At 39.9% G+C, this 23032-nt stretch overlaps 2 protein-coding genes across 2 annotated transcripts in view; both read left to right on the forward strand.

Annotated features, from left to right (window-relative positions):
- Window positions 1-552: 552 nt before the first annotated feature.
- On the forward strand, window positions 553-6548 carry kcnk1b (potassium channel, subfamily K, member 1b). Its single transcript, XM_088305544.1, has 3 exons — window positions 553-1028; window positions 3501-3896; window positions 4996-6548. Exons 1-3 carry the CDS (start codon window positions 674-676, stop codon window positions 5244-5246), a joined length of 1002 nt encoding a protein of 333 aa, XP_088161670.1. The 5' UTR covers window positions 553-673; the 3' UTR covers window positions 5247-6548.
- A 5284-nt stretch (window positions 6549-11832) lies between these two features.
- slc35f3b (solute carrier family 35 member F3b) overlaps window positions 11833-23032 on the forward strand; it is a 31813-nt gene continuing 20613 nt past the window's right edge. Inside the window, exons 1-2 of the mRNA XM_088304447.1 lie at window positions 11833-12066; window positions 13023-13237. Coding sequence (XP_088160573.1) covers window positions 11969-12066; window positions 13023-13237 — 313 coding nt within the window. The 5' untranslated portion in view covers window positions 11833-11968. The remainder of the gene's footprint in view (window positions 12067-13022; window positions 13238-23032) is intronic.

Genomic DNA, 23032 nt, shown 5'->3' on the forward strand with positions numbered 1-23032 from the left:
AAAAAAAAAAAGAAAATTATTAAGAAATTCAGCTTTCAAAACAAGGATATCCATGAGCTGCTCTTTAAAAATTTCTGAATGTATATTAATTATTGAACTACATTTTCTGTTTGTTGTTAATCATTTTTTTTTGTTTTTTTTGTTATTAGATCAAAAAATGTAAAATAATCATCAAACGCTATCAAAAATAATTTGGATAGCGGTGTGGAATACATTTGTGGATGTCCGATAGGTATACGTTTATTCATTTATTTAATTTTTTTTTTCCGACTGACATACCTGAAAGGAGAACAAGAACGTGTGACGTCACACGGCCATTGTCTCGGACTCGTTTATGTTGCCTTCAAGAGCAGTGCGACAATTGATAATTGTAAAACTTCCATTGATTCTTTTTCAGTTTAATTGAATAATTCCGTTCGAATGCACTATTAATATATAATAAACATGATAATTTGTAAGATAATTATTATAATTTGAATAGTAACTGCTGCGTTACATGTTACTTCCGTATACGCATCATGAACGTTATTAACACCGTGATGTCATTGAACGTTACACGTCACGGCTGCAGGTTTCGTAGAGAGGGAAGAGAATTAACATTTCAGCGTGGCCGCGATACAAACATCCCTTTCTTTATTTTACAGGGTTTCCGTTACCTTCCCACATTTTTAAGATGCTCCAGTCCGTTTCAAGTAGTTCGTGCGTGCGGCTCATCCAGAACCACAAATCGACGTGGTATTTTGTATTTCTGGTGCTGGGCTACATCCTTTATTTGATCTTTGGAGCGATCGTCTTTTCGTCCGTCGAGCTGCCTTACGAAGCCGCCCTTCGCCAGGACCTGATGGCCATGAAAAAGCAGTTCCTGCAGGATAACCAGTGCATCACCGAGGAGAGTCTGGAGCACTTTCTCAGGGAAGCGCTCGACGCCAGCAATTACGGCGTCTCCATCCTCAATAACACTGCCACTAACTGGAACTGGGACTTCACCTCTGCTCTCTTTTTTGCTAGCACTGTGCTCTCCACCACAGGTGAGATAGCTCACAAAGAAAATTGCACTACCTTTTCCATGCATTATTTTCAATTTATAATTCTTTGTTGTTTATCTGATCTCCTAGCCATATGTCACACAATTATCTCCCGTACCTTTAAAAAAGTCTTGTTATTAATTGTGGTCTATCAGACACACCCTACAGTTTAAGAGACGCCATATTTCATTCATTTGTGTAGGAAAATAATCAGTTGTTAGGCTTGCCATGCTGCTAGACCTCATTAGCCTCACTAAAAAAAACGGGAACCGGCATATTTTACAGTTCACTGACTGGTGTGCAAACACATGTTGGTTTATCAGTCAGTGCTTATGTAATTAGCCATTTATTACACCTGCACACAATATGAGATACTACTCCTCAGGTCCACTCTATGATCTGTTTCCATTAGCATAGTTACAGAGCAGTACAACAGGCATGTGCAAATTTGTTTGCATTTTCTCTTTTTAATCAACTTATTTAATGTAATTCTGTATGATAATTATATTTATATAAGTGCCTAGTGTGGCAGCCACTGTCGGCCCTACGTTGTAACTCCGCTTCCCCGACAGCAACCTTCCTACCACATGTACAAGTCTTTGAGAACTGTCGTTTTGTTGATCTGTTGATTTGTTTTTATGTCGCTATGTTTAGAGGTGTTTTTTTTTTCCATATCCCACACTGTGCCCCCACGGGAGCATAGTTTGGGAGTTGCTCCACTCCACCACCAACTTCTCTTAATCCATTTATGCCATTTCAAATCGAAGAAACCCGGGCACCGTTTGACAACCCGAGATTCGAACCCCCATCCTCAAAAGGCTGATGTGCCACACTTAATTAGATTGTTTAAAAAATATCTTTACAAAGTTGAGAGCATATGACCTGAAATTGCATTGAAATATTGTTAAAAAAAATTCTATAAATAATGTTTCAAAGTTTGAGAATGAGTTAAAAGCAACTGTAAATATTTACAGTATTCAAAAACAAAATTATACAGTCTATTCACAAATAAAAAACATAAAAATGCAATGAGAATAAAAAGTAATAGAGTAAGAATACGTTCATAACATCATGATTAACAATGAATATTTCCTGAGAGTAAACCTACCAAACTTCTTTCCACATCGAAAAACATCTCTCTTTACTTAGTCAAATGATAGCATTTGTTAAAGTAAACCTTTTATACAAATAGAGATGTTTTTTTGGAAGCAAGAAGTCAGTTTAGCACATTGTCATTCAATGTTATCTAAAAAAAAAAAAGAAAAGAAAAAACGAAAGCGAGTGTATGCATATGCATTGAGACTTCCTGAAGGAACTTTAGTCTGCCAACATGGCAGCAGAAGTTATCTCGGACGTTTCAACAGACATACTGCACGTAATTCGTGTTGAAGTCCTCAGCGATCTTATGTTTGCTGGCAAAACACACCCAAAGAGCGAGAGAGACAATCCATCAAATATATGCGACATTACATAATAGTCACCATGGTGATTTGTAGATTCAACATTCAGAACGCTCAATGTTAAAAGTGTGGCGTGACAAATATACACCAAGACAAACAAATGCCTTTTCCTGATAATTACAACATTCTTGCGAGTGGGCCAAGGTAACACACACTAATGCGAGGTTAACTAGAAAGCGTGACGTTTTAATGTTGTGAAGCATATATAGCTTGAGCATAACGTTCCATTTGTTCTATTTTTACTTTAAACACACACCACAGTTTGATTTGTTACACGTTTACATGTCGCTTCAAGTACTTTAGCTGGGCAACGCCTTCTTCAGCTTTTGATTAAGAAAAACTATGATTATGATATATTTGTCAAGGGGCAGTTTGTGGAGTTGTCATTCACCTGCGTGTGCATGTAGGCCCTATTGTTTACACAATAACAGTCATTTTGGAGCCCGAACGGGTCTTGAAGGGTAAGCCGTTAAATTCTGGTGGTATAGTATTTCGCTTTCAGTGTTAAAAAGGAAGAAATTGAAACATGTTCAGCCTGGGAATGCGTAAGTACTCTAAATCATAACCAAAACTGTAATAGTCATACACATTACTCTCAAAGTATTACTGAGTGCTCACTCATATCCTTGAGTCTTTTTAAGAAGTGACATAGCCGACTAGTGGCCCGCCATCTCTGCAGTTTACAGTGAAACAGATTCATTTAGGCAAAATGTGTACTTTAGTTTTATCTCTCCCACAGACTTTTTTTTAATATTTTTTTTTTATCATTCTTCTACCAAACCGCAGTACCAGAAACATTTCCGAAAGGAACGCCTTTTTCGACAAGGGGAGAAGTCAGTCAGTGCTTCCTGACGACTTGCACCATATTCAGAGAGGAAGTGGTCAAGGCACATTGCATGAAATAACAACTCCCCCCCCCCAAAAAAAAATGGTGTTTATCTTCCTGTTAATATGATGTGTATCAATTTTGCAAGGCACCAGATTTTCACAAGCATTATCTGGCTTTTGTCTTCAGGTTATGGTCACACAGCACCACTGTCAAAGGGCGGCAAGGCTTTCTGCATCATCTACTCTGCATTCGGCATCCCGTTCACCCTCCTCTTCTTCACCGCCGTGGTGCAAAGGATCATGGTTTACAGCACAAGGAAGCCCATTTTGTACGTCCACACACGCTGGGGCTTGTCCAAACCTCTGGTGGCCATCGTCCACTCTTGCCTTCTCGCATTGTTGGCCATCTCCTGCTTCTTCCTCATCCCTGCGGCCATCTTCTCAGCCCTGGAGGACAACTGGAACTTCCTGGAGTCTTTCTACTTCTGCTTCATCTCGCTCAGCACCATTGGATTGGGAGATTACGTGCCAGGAGAGGCGGCTAACCAGCGGTTCAGGGAGTTCTACAAGCTGGGAATCACTTGTGAGTAATAGGCTAACATTGTAACAATAAATCCTGGTCCATTTTATCGTTAGCAACTTGTAAATGTATGACATGTACTTGACAGTGTGGTGTAAAATGAGGTCAACGTAACCACTCATAATTATATCACATAACTTCCTGTTCCAAGAAGAAGGATGTTACTTTCAGTACTGGAACAATTTACACTTCCTTTGAGCCATAAATCTAATCTATTTCATTGGTCTGTGTCTGACAGTATTGAAAGATTTTTTTGGGAAATACCTTAATCAGATTACAACCAGGAGAATGAAAATGACATCTGCTCAAGGTTCAACATGTTGCTTTTCAAACTCAGGACATATTTTAAAACCTGTTTACGTGAGTAATCGTTGTAATTATGGAAACTGTACATTCATTACGTGAACATTAATCAACTCGATTATATTAAATGATCTTTTTTTTTTATTGTAACCTTAAAATAAACCGTGTTGCATTCATTTACACTCACATTCCAAGTATGGTTAAGCTATTTTTCTTCAAAAGATAAGTACCATTGTCAATGAATCACCCTTGAATGGTTCTTTTAAGATCCAACCTCGACAAAAGGGATAGAAAAGAGTGTGTGCACGTCATTCAAAAAGGGATAGAAAAGAGTGTGTGCACGTCATTCAGTGATTCAGTTTGCAGGGTGCACAACTGCCACTGTGTAAATTTATGCATGTTGTGACGTCAGCGGGTGTGTAAAAAACGTTTTGTGTATTTATAGAGCAGACTTCACGAACGGGCTGGAAGCTGCTAGATGAGGGGGCCTCTTCGTATGGTGACTTTCTTTTGATTTACAATAGTGTGAAAATATCTTAGGCCACAATTATTATAAGGTTTATTCTTATTTTCACTTATAATTTTAAAATATGAACACACAGTTTTTCTGGTTCTAATTCGCCACAAAATAATACATAAGTGCATTGTGTGGGGACACCGCCCCCTTGTGTCTGAATGTATAAACTACAGCTTGCGTCGTTATTGTTTTTGTAATCAAATTCACACAAGTGATGAGTTCTTTTTTCCCCCCTTCGTTTTGACGCCTCCATTGAGTCGTTTTCCTGGCCTGTGTTTTTAGTGTACTTGATCCTGGGCTTGATCGTCATGCTGGTGGTCCTGGAGACATTTTGCGAGCTGCAGCAGCTGAAGCAGCTGAGGAAGATGTTCTACCTGAAAAAGGAGAAGACGCTGGACCGCCTGGCCATCCTTGAGCACGACCACCTGTCCTACACCTCCGCCACAGACAGGGCGCACGGCGACGACAAGGCCCACATGTTCATGAGTGTCTCAAGTCTGTCCTCCCGAACCGACGACTTCATGATCCAGTAGTGTCAGACCGAGGGAATATGGAGAAAATCGCAAATCTCTGCTGTAGTTGTAGCTCATGGGAGCAAAGCTTTATTATGAGCTGCCCGTTCGTTAAAGTGTATGTTGAAACATTTTAGGAAGTCTTCTTATAACCAACCTAAACAAGTCCTACTTCGGTGGACTTTGCTTCAACGTGTACAGATCGGGTCCTTTGGGAATTAAGACGCACATCACTGATTTCAAAACAGGTCTTGTGATTATCCGAGTTTTTCATTGACGGTTGCTCTATAATGCTCGTATTGACTTCTGTACTGCTTTGGTTACCTAGTTGACAGTTTAGTTGTATCTTTTTATCCGTTGTAAGAAACGGACAGCAGCTGTTAAAAATGTAATTTAAGAACGGTGGTTCGATGTCAGTGCTACTTTATCTTTAATGAAGGTGTCAAATTTCACGTCATTCAAGGACAAATGTGTTGCGCTCATGCGCTTGTGATTATTTACGTTGTCTGTGTGTGTTTGTCCACACTTTAATTTATTGCCTTGTCTGATGTCGACACCATTTAGGAGAAAAGGGATGTGAGGTTCACCTTTAGTCAGCGTAAGGGACATCGTTTGCACATGTACAGGTAACAGCCCTAATGCTAGACGTGGTTGTAAATATCTCAGCTGTATTATGAAATATGTTGGACAGGTAGCAGCTGTAACGTTAGTCCTCTTACAGCTGAAGTCAGAAAAAAAACACGGCACCAAAAGCAACTAAGTTTCTATGACAACACACTTGTAAGTGTATTTTTAAAGGGATTTCTAGCCGGGTATTAATTGATATGGCAGACATATTGATGTTGAAATCAATGTTCGGTTAACGCCTTTAGATTTAGAATTAGAAATCCCTTTATTGTCATTGTACTCAAGTGTGCAACGAGATTAGAGATTAGCCAAGTTCACCTGGATATTCTGTTCTGTTTGTAGTTTACAACTCAGCTAACGAAGCTCACAAGGGTAATGTTGACTGCGACAATTTTACCATCATGGAAGTTACTCGTGTATTTGTATCGGACATTTCATTTATTTCTAAACTCTTTTAATGTGTCTGCTGGAGGAGAAAGGAAACGTTAAATGTTGTTTTCATCGGTGCCGTAAAATGTAGATGCACAGAGTGAATACATTAGTGAACAGGATTACGAATGGAACCAATTTCCTGATGTTGACGAGACAAGTCAGCAGCAAATGTAGATTCTGGTTCACGTGTGTTGAAATCATTTCATTCTAAGGTACAATTTGCTGATTGACTTTTGTGTCACTAAAATAAAGTGCTGTTTTTTATTTGTGTGTGTGTGTTTTAAAGGTTTATAACCTGCTTGGGGTGTACTTTCATTATTATAGCTACAGGTTTACTGTATGTAGCGAAATGGGAATGGTTAAAATGGTGTGTGGTTGAAACTGAAATAAGGTCGGTCGAAAAGCAATGACGGCCTTAATAGCATGATTTTAGGAATCCTTTTTAAACAAACGGTGGTACTTGAATGCATTATTTTCATTAGTCATTTCTTGAAAACACATTTTCTCTTTGTTTCGTAGCCTCTTTAATTTTATCCAGGGCAAACGAGGATTACATTTAGAGCCGAAAGTCTTTCATAGAAAAAATATTTTCCCATCCAAACTAATTAAATGAGCCTGTTTTTTTTTAAAGTAAGCTAGCACATGAAGTGCTGAAAGACCGGTTTATTTGTATCCTCATGATTATGACCCAAATCGTTCCGATTTACAGAATCTGTTGAAATACAACTCTCCTTTTAGTTTGTAATGTTCTGATCTGTCTTTTTATGTCGTGTTTTATGTCCCTAGGAGACACATTATCCAAAAAAAGAGATGCAATTCTTCTGCATAGTGTTGAAGGTCTTGTGTTTTATTTGAAATATCAGCGGTGCAATTACAGGCCTCCCTCGCTTCGTAGCAACTGAAGTTAAATGAATCATTTTGAGCCACTGGCGAAATATTTATTGCACATCATGAGACCACAATTACCCGAGGATCTGCACTAATTGGAAATAACTGGGAAACATTCAGACGCAGCAGTACACATATAAATGAAATAAAAGTTCATTTGCAAAATGTAGTCATGAGAAATTATAAATAATCTCATTAAAATATTTGGTTGGTAGGACAGAATACGAGGCGAATTATTTATTAATGGATAAAATGGACAATTAAATAAGGAGCAGAAACACGTTCTGGTTGCCTGTAGGGGGCGACATTCTCTCCTAAAAGTGCCACCCTTATTGTTGATTTCTCAAGAGTTGACACCTTGTCCTTTGAAAATATTTTAAATCAAGTAAAACAATCTTGTTTTGGAATTTGTGAGTGAATCACACCCACCCACTTTATTTGATTGTAAATTCATTTCAAAATAAAATATTAAAAACCCAACTTTCACAGTTGTACGCCACTACGGACACAATAATAAACACATTGATAAAAGAAAAAAGAACCTTTCAACTAAAACCGAACATTACGTTTTTGTTAAGGTTGATTTTTTTTATGCATCTTTTATATTTCCCAAAGGCATCTCCAATGTTATGCGCAATTTGTGTAGTTTCCCCCCCTTTTTAAAAATAGTTTAAAATCCCCCAAAGATTGGCTGATAATCAAGTCATTCGAGTTGTATGTCACATATAAAGCAGAACTCAAACTAGGCCCTGAAGGCTTGGCTGTACTGGATGTGCTGGGCTGAAACGAACCCTCTGCTGCTTTCTGTCATGAATATTGCTGTTTGATCTCAGTGCTGCTTTTATTCGCACTCAGAGAACCACCTGCGTGAGCTTCGGCTATGAACATTAAAAGAATTCAGTTCATAGATCTTTAATACTTTTTATCTCTGAAAGACTAAAAGTAAAATGAGCAATGTTGTATAGTTGCACTTTTCCACAATGATAGAGGATATGTTTCTCCGCGAGTGTTGCGTGTTTTGGTGACATGATGGCCACACACACGCAACTTTAACTCCTCACGACCCCCGAGGCTCGGAGGTCACCCAGGGTTTGACATGTACCCTATAGGCTGCTTACAATGCTTTCTGATGCTGAAGCAACTCTATTTATATTCAGTCACACACTCGATGATGATGGAAATACAAAAGAGGCCCGAAGCAAAAATGTTGCCACTGCCAACGCTCTCAGTTCTCTGCTGCTCCTGCAGAAAAAAGAAAAGAAAATAGGATGTAACAGTCAGAGAGTGTTGATGCATGTGAGTTTATGTAAAATGAATTTATCAATTGATCAATTATGGGTTGTTAGTCTTGGAAGGAGTCCCACACATTTGGACTAAAACAATCAGAATGCCCGTTTTCTTTAATCCAGACAAAGTCAGATTTTTTGTCTGAATAAAAGAAAACTTGTAACCTATTGGAAAACAAAGACAAGATGAACGGCATAACAAGGTGCAATATCACTGCAATACGTGGAATAAAGTGCATATATTTCAAAATAGGTGGTCTCTGCTATATGTATCATATATGCTGAGACAAACACACACCAAGACAGTGGCCCACCAAGTTCTCAGTTGAATGTGTAAATGTTAGACAAACTGACAGGATTGGAGGGATGGAGAGAAAGTGGTGGGGAGGGGGAGGGTGGATGCTGATTGGCTGCTGCAGACATACTGTAGGCGCTTGTCTCTCTCCGCAACGCTTGACAACGCCGATGCTGGGAGAACATACCCAGTCTCATTTGATTGGCAAGAGCACATCCAGCACCATCCCGGCATGCTGGAATTGATGGGGAAAAAGAAATGATTTCCCAGCTTTTACCATTAAAACAATGAGGTCAAATGTAAAACATTGATGAGATGAAAATGAAGTATCACCATGTGATTTTTAACATTTTCCATCATGATCCGCAGATTAAAACCCGGTCGCATTTTAATTGTCGTCCGCACACCCCACTTTGTCCTCCTCCCCGATAATTTTCAGTCCACAAGCCGTCCAAAAGAATTTGCTTATAAATATTCACTAGGAGGCAATCGCTTGTCTCAAGAAGCAAACATCAAACAAGCTTAAGGGCACCCAAGCTGAGCTGCACATCACCCCAGGGCCAATTAAACCTTTTGAGAAAAACTGGAAGATAAATTGAACTGCAGACATGCCTAACTAGAAATGTGCACTTTGTCTCCAGCACGAAAAGAAGCCGGAGTATTTTGGCCTTTCAAATGATGGCCAGATTCGATTGACACCGTCAAATTAAATGCAACAAAATGTTTATTAATTATCAATTCACTCAATAACTGCATTACATGGTGCAATTTTCTTGCCATGTGGAAAATGAAGTGAAAATTATTCTGCCCATAATTGCAGATTACTGATCAGGAATTAAAGATGCTGTTTTTTTTAGTTGTTTTTTTTTGGGCGGGGGTCAGTCGGTACAGGGGTTGGAACTAAAATCAATTCAATTCTTGGCGGATGTCAGTGAGAATGCGAAATGTTACAAAACTTTTTTCCCTATAATTGCTTCGAAAATAAAAATAATTTGTCTTCCACCCCAAAACCAACAGCAAAAAAAAAAAAAAAAAAAATCAACTGAAGCCATAAAAGCATTTGTCAGCATCCACTCCCATGGAAACATGATCCTGCTCGTCTCAATCTCGTCTAATCACTTCACAGTTTTTTCCATTTTTGCAAACAGTTCCACTTTGGTGGAGGTCTGCACAATTCTAGTCCAACCGAAAACTCATCATGAACACAAGTGGGTTCAATCCAGCCCACAAACACATCGTTTGATAATCCTTGCAAGTACAGCAGACCACCAAGACCACTGTCTGTCTTTTTGTGGGAATTATGTAGCCGCTCCACTGCTTGATTTGTCATCTCCACATTATTGGAGGAGAAATAACGGCGTGACAAAGAAATGGCTGGATGAAGAAATCTGCAGGCTTTTCATCATATATTTTAACTGTCAGCAAAACTAAAATGGGTATGTCTAAAAATGGAAACGAGGCCAGTAGAAAAGATAATACGCCAGTCGATACCCCCCACCGAGGCGCTTTGCCAAGTCCAGCACCAGCACCACACCATCTCATCAGCGGGCCTCCTCATCCATGGAGATTGTGCTTGTTTCTCCCCAGCTGTGTGTCAACCTTACCAATAATGGCAGCTAAATAACAAACACAGCCTCAAGAAATCTCACCGGCTCTTGGGACCCCACCCCCCAAAGAAGACGATGCTTCTTTGCGACAAAACACACCAGAACATAATCGGCGATGCTCATATTGGCTTATGCAAATGTCAGGAGTCAAACACCATTCGAAATCAAATGCGCACGATGCATGAGCCCTTCAGCGTTGGGCATACTGGAGGCAATGGGATATTTTTAGTGGCTCCCAGTTCCACTACTCAACCAATCAGCAGCAGCTTGTCACACTGTTTCCATGCTGAGACATGTTTAAATATTGATGATGAGCGAGAACGTATACTTTAAGTTGGACCAAACTGGATGCCGGAGGTTTAGCAAAATAATGTGAATGAGAAGTATGCTGTTTTTTTTTTGTGTGTGTTTAGTTCTCAGAGCGAGCGCCCGCGTACGACTTTTTGAGGTTGCAGAAGAAAAGCGAAAGCGAAGATGTGAAATTATCTTGACAATGACACAGATTAAGCCATTCACCTCTTAATGAAATCATCACATTTTGTGAACTCCAAGAACAATCATAAAATAGAATAATAAATAAAAATGCATGTGAAAAACAAGACAGTATTTTTGCTTTGAGGAAGTTATGATTGAGCCAACATGAAACCAACGAAGCAACAAGTGCTCTGGCAAATGTCCGTTGCCTGACGATCTGTAGCTGTCATTTCACTTCTGAAGTTTTATCCTGAATGAAAAAAATGATTTATGTGTTGTTTGTGCAGAGTTAAAATACAGCAGGCTGTAAAACAGAGAACTGCATTTCCCCCTGGTCGAGTGTTTTATGTACTAAATATTTTTTTATTTATATAAAACCAAAGACAGATGATAAATGTGCTTGACTAAAATTGCTCCAATTTGTAATCTCTACAGTGAAGTGTGAAAAAATAGTTGACATCCTCAGTGCACATGAGTGTAAAAATGTTCAGCTACAAAGCATTCAAGTGCCTTGTCTTTCATTTGAAGGCTTTTACTGGCGGTCAGCATGATCTGATGATGAAAATTGTACCACCTACTCCACATTCATTCTCCCCCCTCCCTATGACAGAGTGTTTGGATCCTGAACTGCAGAAACACACTGTGCCTGCCTGAAAATGGAAAATTGTCATTTTAATCAATGTCGAATTTAGGTTAATAGTTCTGTGCTTACTATCAATATCTTCACCGAGCAATTTCTTCATAGGAATATGCTGCATTCTTTTCCATAAGTGTAACAACCGTATGTAAAGACATAACCTGCAGTAAAATGTTCATCATACATATTTAGATCCATTAAAAGAGTTTAATGAGATAAAAAAAAATAAGCAGATAGAAAAGTAGTCAAAACTTTATATTACAAAATGGAATTGCCCAGGCCAACTCCTTTTTAAAAAAATAAAATAAAGAAATTCCTCCCCTGCCTCGTGACGTCTGTAGAGGGCGCTGTTGCAGTGCACACGCCGGTTGACAGCGAGCAGAACCGAAAGACTCCCCTGTACTTAAGTGGTCAGGGAGGCATATGTTTGCGGCTGGAACAAGCTGCAGCAGCATCATGTTTCTTCTCATCTGTTGACCGGGAAAGTGGCCCCGACGATGTACGGGGACGGAGAGGCCACCGTGTGGGACCGGGTCGGGCGGCCCCACCGGGACTGTATGTGCTACCTTGGACCTCCGACCAACTTGATGCCGATGTAAGCACATTTGTTTACATTTTTTTTTTAACATTCACGGCGCTCGCTTTAACGTCTGAGGTTGAATGAACCTGTTGCACGCGAGATTGCTGATTTGCGAGGCGCAGGAGAATTTATTATTATTACCATAAAAGATAAAGTGCTAATATAATGGAGAAATCTACAACTCGATCTGAAACGTTTGTAATTTCGTTTAAATGGGATTATGTACCAGCAACGTATGTCCCATTATATCAAAGAGTAATTGAATCATTTTGCATTCATTTGGGATTAGTTGAAATTAATTTTGAACTTTAGCATGGTTTTATTTTAATGCACTGGCGTGTGTGTCCTACACTGTACTGCCTTTCTATTTTGTAGTGTTGCATAACAGTAAGGGACTCACTGCGCTTGTGAAAAATATGATGCTTCACAGCGTAATGGGTGCAATATTGTGGTCATTTTACAATATAATTGTGTTAGCCTAATGCCACCTGCTGGAAATAAAACCAATCTCACTTTTTCATAAAAGCCCATTACATGCACAATCTACTGTGTGCAGTCTGAACTAACGGACCTCCATTATGTATGCTCATGTAGCCAGAAGCCCTCGCTAATATTTTATCTGCTACAGTACAAATCACTTGTGATTGATTCTTAGTTTCCTATAAGCCTCAAAAAGGAGTTGCGCAGCCATTGTAGGTCGATATAATGCTTGCAACACCAGTCACTAGCACTTAATGTCTTTCACACAATGGCTGAGCCAAGGCAGGACCAGTGAAGGATGATGATTTGTGTACTGTACATGAGAGGAGATGCTGGGGCTTTTTTTCCCCCCTCCCTCCATTCTTGTAACTGGAGGCCGATCTTATCTCGTCAAGAACTAGTCCAAATATACAGTATCCCTTCGCCCTTTTCACTTTATCTCACACCATCACCGCTACCACCTCCAGCCTTTTGCTCTCTCGTCTTCCCAGCGGGATGCGCAAGTCGCCCGAAGTGAGCCCCAGAAGGCTTTCGGACATCAGCCCTCAGCTCAGACAGCTCAAGTATCTTGTGGTGGACGAGGCCATCAAAGAGGACCTCAAGTCTTCCCGCTCAGTGGAGGACATCAACAGCGCATCCATAGAAGAGCGAATACTGCGGATCACTGGATACTATGGCTACCAGCCTTGGAGTGCCAGCTACAAGAGTGAGTCCAATCGTGTTGGAATTTTCAATTGGTTTATGGCGTTGGGGGAGCATGAAAAAAATAATGGTTTGTGGAATTTACTTGTAGTGCTTGCGCAAAATGAAATGATCTGGATCCAGCTACATTGAGTTAGATTGTATAAAATAGACTAGATAGTATTTTTTTTTTTTTTATAGGAGATCCGGATCCAGATGATTTTATTTCACGCACCCACTTGACCAAATTGTTTAAATTCAACAACATTTTTTCAGTGTGTGGCTAAACTTATTTGAAAATGTTTGTTGTGGGTGGAGCAAGAAAGATGAGAAGTTTTTACAGGGGACACATTGCAGATCATCCACAATTGGTAAAAATTTGCAATCTTGAAAAGATAATATAAAAACATTTTTTGAACAGTTTTTGCCCTCCCACATGCTTCAGACACATTTAAACGTATTAAAACACATTCAAACCAATCCAAGTAAAATGAAATAACATGGCGTGTGACATCTGCCAATCAGTGTGTGAGAGTCGAGGTGAGAGCGGTGGCCGACAGCAGCTTTTGCATGAGTGTGTGTGCATCGTAATTTCCCGGTGCTCAATAAGTGGATGAAAAGTGCATTGAAGATTGTGGGGCTCCGTTTGCACATGCAAGCGCGTTACGTAACTTCCTTTAAAAAAAAAGATAAATAAAAAATAAAATCTATTTACCACAAATCCAAATTGCATGTAAAAATGATTTCAAATGATCTTACGAAACATGCGTGTGCGTTCAGTTCCCACTTGGTGATTGACCGATGACCATCCCGGGGGGTGTTGCACCTTTCCACCCTCAGTCAGGATGCCTCGGAACGTTGCATGCCCTAGCCAGCGTTAATAAATAAAGTACAGTAAATAATAGAGGTCACTTAGTTCAGACTGCACACAGAAACTCTTCAATAATAGCAGCAAACATGTCAGAGATTTTTATATTGTCGTGATCTGCTTCATATATGTTCAGATTTGTTCAGATCATGAATCCCGGTTGTAGTTGCACCATAGAACAATTATTCTCATGACGTCAAATCATCGTCCTTTAAAAATTGTTTTCAAGGCATCTTTGTTGGTTGGAGCAGCGAGCAGAGCGAGCCTCACTGAAGCTCGCGGCATCCGACAGTCGAAAACTTGCTTTGAGCAGTTGATTCTTTGAAGATTTTTTTTTTGACGCATCTTTTATCTTCTTTCCTAATCTCTGCATCACTTCAAGAGATTTGCATTATTTTCTTGGCTTTAGCATTTAACCCCTTTGGGTCTGGCTCGATGTTGTGCTTGAGAAAACAACGTTGCTTCGATAAACACAATTTGGACGTGAATACGCTCATTAGGATTTTTTTTGTTTTTTTTTTTGCAACGTTATCACAATAACTGCTGCTGTTGTGTATTTGACACGAGACTCTAAAATCTTTCTAAATTGGCTTCTTTAACATTCACAGGGCTAATCAGAACACATCTACGATACACACATCACAGTGTACAGTTGCAGCAAGCAGAACGACAAGATTTTACTGTCCAATATTTTATTGTTTCCTTTCCAAGAATCGCTGAGAATCCAAACGAATTGACTGCTTTTGTGGTCGACAATATTGGTGGACGAGCAACTTGTGTTGGGGAAAATACGGTCATACCCCTAATAGTATAGTATTAGCTGATGATGTTTTTTTTTTTTGATCCATCATTTTTTAATATTCACATTCAGATCGAACAACTACAAAAATCCAAGGAAAACCATGAAAATTTGCCGACAGCCCCGTCATCCTACAAGACACTCATAAACACACACGCACACAGTGAGCGAAAGAGATGATTATTAATGTCTGGGGCGACCGTTTGGTCGGCAATTTGGCCAATGTGGGTGGAGCTTCTGAGCAGTTTATTTCCTTCACTGCCAACCCACTGGCGCTAATTGACAAAGCGAAAAGAAGCGCGGCACAGTGACCACACACGCATGCACACACACACACACAGGTTAAAAACCCACCTGAGTCCATTGCTCCCTCCGTGAAAGCACCAAATATCACCTCAAATGTTGCTCATTTTTAAAGTGCCAGTGAGTCATTTCACTTCAAGTAGAAAGGCAGACGCAAGCTCTCGATGAATCATTTTTGTGTACATTAAGAGCGGAAGATTTAAAATGCAGTCAATGAATTAAAAGGTTCTTCTTTCATCAGCAACGACTCACATTGACGCAGCAGGCAGCAAAACGCCTCCGTTTGTTTTCTGCGTCTGTTGCGTTTGATGTCAACGAAAAGGTCATGGACAAAATGTGACTCTTATTTTGCCCCAACCCAAAAAAACGTTTTTGATAAAGCAAACCAGGGAGAGATATGACGTCAGCTTTGACGTAAATGGACCAAAATGGCATCAGAAGATGTTCAATTCCAGAAGCTCCGCTCTGAACTTGCTTGCATCATCGTTCACTTCAAAGTCGAGAAAGCGTTGCTGTAAATCATTAAGTGACAATTGAATGGAATTATACAATTTCAGCTTCAGGTCATATTGTTAGTGAAACAAATGTTTATCCTCCAACTCGTGAGGGCGTCGGAGAGGCCGGCACTTTTAATGTCACATGATTTATGCGATTTATGCGATTTAAGACGGTTCAGTGATTTCTAGCCCATTGAAACGAAAATTGCTTTTTGGAGAGACGAAACTTTGCAGGCGCCAAAGTTGAGTGTATGCTAATGCTTGGGGACATTTACATTAAAAATTGTGCAGCAAGGGTATATAAACCAGATTTTTATGAAAATCATCTGGAGGGGATAGGCTGTACTTGTTGCCTTGGTAACCAGATTCGGCACAGAACAGAAAAGAATCAATGACATTCTTTTCAAACCTGTACTTTGACTCTCATTTTCTTTGTCGAAAATCCTCGAAATAAGGCTCCCGCTTTCGAAAATGTTTGTTGAAAAAGAATGGACGCTTTCTTGCTTATTGCATCAAGTTGCCACTCCAGATGTACCCATTGAGAAGAAAAACCTTTTTTTTTTTTATTTAAATCATAATTGACTATAACAACGCATCTCCCTCCAGTGCAAATGTTGAGGTTGCCGAGGCATGAAATGAGGTTGGCTTCTAATTTCAGCTCAGCTTTGGGTCACAATGAGGCCCAGGATGCCGACGCAGGTTAGAGAGTTTTTATGGTCATTTACACGTGAATGCGACGGCCGTACCGAGGCCCGACTGACTTGGACTGACAATTGGAACACGTTCTTATAATTCAGGAGAAGCAGTCGGAAAGAGGAAGTCGTCGTTTTTTTTAAATTTTTTTTTTTACCGTCATCCACAGTCTGTACCCATGCACAGTACATGATTGTGGAAAAGCATCCTGGGAAATGCTGTCGGTCAAAAGCTGAATCAAAAGGAAAAAGAAGCAATTAAGAGAGGGAGAGTAAAAAAAATTGTAGTTGTAATTGCAGTTATTTGTTGCCATCAAGTAAAGAATTTTAAGTGGCCAACAGAGAAAGGCGGATACTGTACAGTGTGCGCATAAAACAAGCATTTTGTTTGCTTTATTTCCCCAGTGATGTGAACCTGTCATCGGGTGCATTCGAGTGGAATAGAAAGCTCTTCATGCCTAGTGGAGAAAAAAGTTGTAGGCTGGTGCTCACTCGCATCATCCCCGTGAACAGAGTCGCCATGACAGCATGCTCAGACGTCCATCTTGGCACTCTTTTGCTCCAAACAGGAAATAAGAAAAAATTTAAAAATATATATATAAATAAAGTACTCTCACCAACATACTAGATCGTATTTTTCTCCGGGCTTCAGTTTTTCTGCATACGTATTTCAAAGACTATTTCATGTTTTAGTGCTACGATGCAGAATATACGGAACACACCATACCCGAAGGTCTTGCACATTTGCATTTTTAATATTCGATGCAAATGTTGTTGGGGAACAGTTTGGAGGTACTGCGTCATCAACCAAAGTCCTTTCACCTTTTATTTTTATTATTTTAACTTGAAGTTATTGGTGTCATAACACTCGGCTGATGTGAGTTTTCTATTTCTGTGAGCGCTTAGCAACACATGAGCAAAATTAATAAGATAAAATTCAGTTTTGAGGCGATTGGTGAGATGGGCTCATATGACGTATACAGCTCAACATTATAAACGCCTGCACTGGTGTCAAACTCGAAGCCCAGGGTCCAGATTGAGCCCAACACATCATCTTTGGTTCAAGTTAATAATCAATGTAAGTGAAACATTTTGTATCTTTTTACCACTTGCAGTCAAGTACTTTTGAGGCAATACCATGTCCGGACATGTCATGTTTCCAATATGTCCTGAATGGACATTTTGTCCATCTGGTGCACTCGGAGCAGACCGTGTTGCATAATATCCCATGCATAATACAGAGTGATGCATAGATGATCACACACCTGCCTGTGCTCATTGCAAATCAGCGTGATGACTTTAAAGCAGAGAATTCTTCTTTTAGTGCTTCATCTTTGCTGTAGGTGCGACCCAAAGTGGGGCACATCACAGAGGGTGGAGAGCTGAGGTACAAAATTTGACATTTTTTGGAGAGCACATTGTATTTTTATGTTTTATGTTTTTGAGTTAATTGTCGCAACAAAAATAGAAAATGCAGCTGTCACGTCTTGATTTTAGTCCATCAATGCAAATTCTGTTCCGATGTCATTCTAGTTGTGCATGCAGACACCCTTTCACCTTTTTCATCAAGCGTTAATTAGAAGAGGCGACGTATGATCCCCACCCAGACGTAATTAATCTGCTGTGGGTCCACACAGCACATCGTGGATATAGAAGAGCAGCAACGGGGGAACAAAGCCGGCAAAGTGTAAATGAGGTTGTGCCAGCAATTTCGGCTCTCAACGTGTTGGGAGGAGAATATTGCTTGGTAAAGATCTTGTGATCCGAGCAGGATTCCACTCCGTGTGAATCAACACATTCTCCGTACAGATAAAAAATAAAATAAAAAAATCACCAACGATATCCAAATAAATTGCAGTAAACGGATTAAAAGCAATGAACACACCTCCACCAGCGTGATGACTCACGTTGCCAGAGGCGGACAGTAAATAAATGGTGACTAATTCCCATTTGTTTTCGACCTCACACTTTGTCCTGCGGTGAAAACGGATGACACAAACAAGAGCATCAAATATTTCATCGGGAAAAGGTTGCGATGTTCACACTCAAGTGGATACTGTGGTTCCCTCGCAAAAGAGAATTTCCCCTAAAATATAATAAAGTCCAAATATGATTACAAGTGTGCCATAAGAGGCCCAAAAGCTCTTCCAGTGATGCGTCATTGGTGTGTTTTTTTTTTTTGTAATGTAAAATAGGTGCCTTGAGGGTGAGAATCACTCATGATCTGTTCCAGCTCCCCCAAAACCACCAACAATGTCGTTTGTAACTTTTTATTCAATACAAAAGATAGCTCAAAATTGGATTATACTTTACCAGGGGTGGAATAATGCATAAAATGCAAACTACGTTTAGATTTGATGATGAACCAGAGGTCTGTCACAAGTATGCTGCAAAAACTGTGGTTCTTCGCAGAAGATAGAGAATATATGTCTGTGTGTATGGTATTCTCTTTCTGAATGTGTTGTTTCCGTGAGTGATCCAAAAATGTTTAAATATTGGCGCAGGTTTTCTTTGCCCACCCGTGGCGTTTCTCATTAGGCGAGCATTCGGCCAGCTGCTTTTAAGGCAAACTTTATACGTATAATGCAATATAAGCATTAGCTTATCACACGGAGAATACAATTTGTGTCATTGCCATGGCAACCCAACCTCACCAGGCCCTGGACACTCAAGTTTAGTTGGCACGAGCATCCAAGCTAATGCTACAACGGCTAAATTGAGAGAATATTTATCAAGAGCTGCCGTTACAAAAGATGTAAATTAAACATACTGATGGTATTTCTTTTACAATATACAGTATCTAAATTAATAGAGGAGGCCGGTCATGCCGTTTGCAGCAAATCTTAATTGCGTATTTTGGCAGTTAATTGGATTTCTTTTTAAATCAGACATGGAAGAGAGGAATGTTCTTGCATGAGCCGTATCAAGCATCAAGTAAGCTCGATGTCAGACCCTGGAGGCTCATTTGTAGGTTTACTCTCGCCTGGCGCCAGTGAGGGAAAAAAAATACCCTCTTTTTGTATTCGTTGACTTGTACTGCTTTCCAAATGAAGTACATTTAGAAAGCAAAGTGGGGCCGAGTGAGTAGCGTGGTATGCACTATTTTCTTTTCATTTTTTTTTTTGCTTTTCCATTCATAGAAATTCATTTTAGGGCTGTAATTTCCATTCTGTGATACAGCAATATTTTTTGCTCACGGTTATCATACGTCAGAATCTAACATCGGACAATCTTTTGTTGAGAATTTTGCCGTTCAGCCAGTTGAGCAAAAAGTACTGAAACGCTGAACAATGAGACATAAATTATGCATTTAAAAATTCGGACATGGTCAAATTCAGTTCACTTGCAAAAGTTTTAGTTCATTTTAGTTCCATCCTGAAAATTCACCTGAGAGCCAAATATCTCCTATTTTTTCTGAGGAGTATTTTTGGAAATAAAAAACATTCTGTGTGGTTGATAGAATTTAATTGTTTTTGCCTCTCGCAAAAAATCATTGCTCATCACAGATCATTAATAGATGGAACTCTCACACACACACACGCGCCCCCACACACGCACACGTTTTGGAAGCGAGTCCAAAGCACCTGCTGCTGTCGTAGTTGAAATGTTGGACCGAGGGATGATGAGAAAGCAGCTTGGCTGTTGGAAGCGACCCACTGGAGCGAACCTGTCGGCCAATCTGAACACTTCAAAGACACAAACCGACAGCTCTGAATCGTAATGATAGCTCGATTATGCTGAAAATTAACCTTTGCATCCTTTCCAACATTTGCGAGAAACTGTTCCTTCTTCATGCTGAGAAAGAATTGTCGCTGGCACTTCTTGAATCTTGTTTGAACTTATTCAAATGATTTACTACAAGAGGAAAGAGACCCATTTGTCCGCCAGCCTCAAACTAAAGTACTGTACAAGGGTTGATATTAATTTGCTCGAATTTAGTTGGAGAGTCTCAGGTACATTAGTCTTAAGTTTCTTGTCACAATCGAGCACAGGATGAGCTCAATCGTTTGAATAATCACCATGGCAACGTCATTAAAAAAAAGATGGTTAATTGAACGTCTTGCTTGTTGTGTTCTTTCAGGAGAGGAAAGCCAAGTGTGTAAATCCGAACTTGGAACTTTGTTAATATTCTGGTCAGTTGTTTTTCGAGTGCAGGGAAGTTTCGAAGGGCAGCATGGTAACATAACATTTTATCCCCCTGTGACAATTTGAAGCTTTTCAAACCCAGCGAAAGGCTTTGTGTCCATCCGCCCTCTTGTGTTCTGCGGGTTCACATGCATTCCTGTCATCCCTGTCCTACTTTATGCTCCACTTCTTGACCGACTTTCATCTATTTCTACAAAGATGAATTAATTCATATGTTTGACCACAGCGCCCTCTGCCGGAAGTAAGGAGACACATGCACTTGTTCACTCGAAGAGTTGGACTGTGGCTCGACAGCAGAGGACGCTAATAGCACATTTTTATTTTTGCAAGAGTGGGCTCGTTTTCTTATAACAAATCTTTTATTATATAACAGCAAACAGAGAGGCAGGAAGCTGCCGATCGCAAGCTGCTCCCTCTCTGAGAGTGGTTTTAATGGAGCTGCTGCACTCTCTTATTAACATGTGGAGTGCGACTGCGAGAGCTGTCATCAAGTATTACAGCTTGACACCATTTAAATAGACGCCTCTGGACTTCATTAGAAGTGGCTGCACTTTAGAGAAAGTCTCACATTACTTTGAAAGGCAGCGGCATGAATGATGGTGTCAGCTGAACTTTTCTAAGGCGTGTGACACGAGAAACCATCAAAAGCGGAAGACGCTCTGTTCTGTGATGCAGATGACTTTCACGTTTTTTCAAGATTTCTCAAAGCAATTTTCCCATATGAATTGATGGAAAGTGAATTAATTCACTCCAGGATGAAAATATTGCCATCACAACACTTAAAAAAAATTTACAGTCGCTGAAAAGAGAAACTTTTTACAATTTCTGACAGTCATAGAAGTACAAAGATTACTTTATGTTCACTTTATTTTTAAACATCACAGAAAATCCCCCTAAAAAAAACCCACACTTGGTTTATGCCAGATAAGTAATATAAATACAAACACTCTCTAGTTTTCCTTCTGCAAGTGTATGAGGTTCCGTTTCTTTTTACATGCTGGACACATTAAAATGTTGATTTTTCAAGTTTATTTTGAGGTTTTTCCCACACTTCAAAATGTAGATGCGATTGTAGAAAAACAAAACAAAACAAGTGCTAATTCTGCTCTGTGGAATTCGTGGGCTGACAATGAACCCTCCTTCAAAGACACTCGACTCTTGATTTTCTTCCCGAAACCAGTTGGTCTGCCTACTGTAACGGAAAGCGTACACCCGATTCTGTCATGCGGTGCCGTGGCGCATTCGCGTCGGCGTTCCTTCTCTGTTCATTTCATGAACATCTCCCCTGGCTTGATGTATATCTTGAGGTCAAATTCTCTTTTTAGGGCAGATGCTTCCCATCATGGATGTAGATTCTCATTGGTCACAACATTAGGTACGCCTACAAAATCTGAAGAGGACGTTACAAGAGTTGTGTTCCACAAAAAAAAAAAAAAAGTGCTTTATCACTGAAAGACCGAATGTGGAATGTGCAGATTTTCTAATGAGTTGCTGCACAGTGTCTGTTGTGGCCAAGTGAGAAATCAATACATGGTGTCGGTGGCTTGTCATTTAACAAAAATGGTGAGAGGTGTGTTTTTGGCAACGGTGAGCGCAACCTCCACCTTCCCAAAGGAAGCCGGCGGAAGACATTCATCCAATAATCTGCTGTTGGTTGCTGTATTTTGACAGCCTCTTGCTTTGGCAACTCCAAGGACGCACGACAAAGTTCATTTTACTTGACCTCTGTTGGACTTGAAACAGCACTTACAGGAGTCAATACGTTGTATTAAACACACACACACACACACACACACACACACACACACACACACACACCCCTACCCACTATATTATTCCCTGCAAGATGAAGACCTTTTTCTTCTGCTATGTTTACATTGTACTGTTATTGCCTTGCAAAGCAGACGGGCACATATTATATTGAGAAGATGAGATGAATATTTTTTTTTGGGGGGGGGGACAGAAAGCAATCTCCAGTTTTCTGTTTTACATGAATCAGTACACTATTAATATTCATAGTCCCATTAGAATAAATTGCCTTTTTTTGTCAATGGCCGCAAGTGTCGTCACAATTCAATCGAAAAAGACGATTATGTCGAATCCTTTTAATGAATTTAGAGTTCAAAAAGCCAAATATGAAAGCTTCCATCATCCCGAGAGGTCGATGATGGCGGCCTGACAGCCTGCGCCTGAGATATTGTCTCTCCGCTTCACCAAAAGGACGACAGCTGTCAGCAACATTTTGTCACAAGTATATCAGGCCTACATTAATTTCACTTTTAATTTGTCTTAATACAGTCAAAAATGTATAAGTAATGTATAAGTGGGGATTATGAAAATGCGAAATATGATGCTGATTCAAACGACTGCAGTCAAGTATAATAATTAATTTTGGTGCGATACTGCAGGCGACTAAAAAGCGTGGGTGCGCAGATGTTTTATCACCCAGTTTACATCCGTCATCAAGCGCGCTGTGTATGCTTCATCAATAACATTGATTTTTAAAACCACCCAA

Source organism: Idiotropiscis lumnitzeri, chromosome 9 (genome assembly GCF_059441095.1).
Source record: "Idiotropiscis lumnitzeri isolate Australia: NSW breed Sydney's pygmy pipehorse chromosome 9, RoL_Ilum_1.0, whole genome shotgun sequence".
In the NCBI taxonomy this organism is placed as follows: Eukaryota; Metazoa; Chordata; class Actinopteri; order Syngnathiformes; family Syngnathidae; genus Idiotropiscis; species Idiotropiscis lumnitzeri.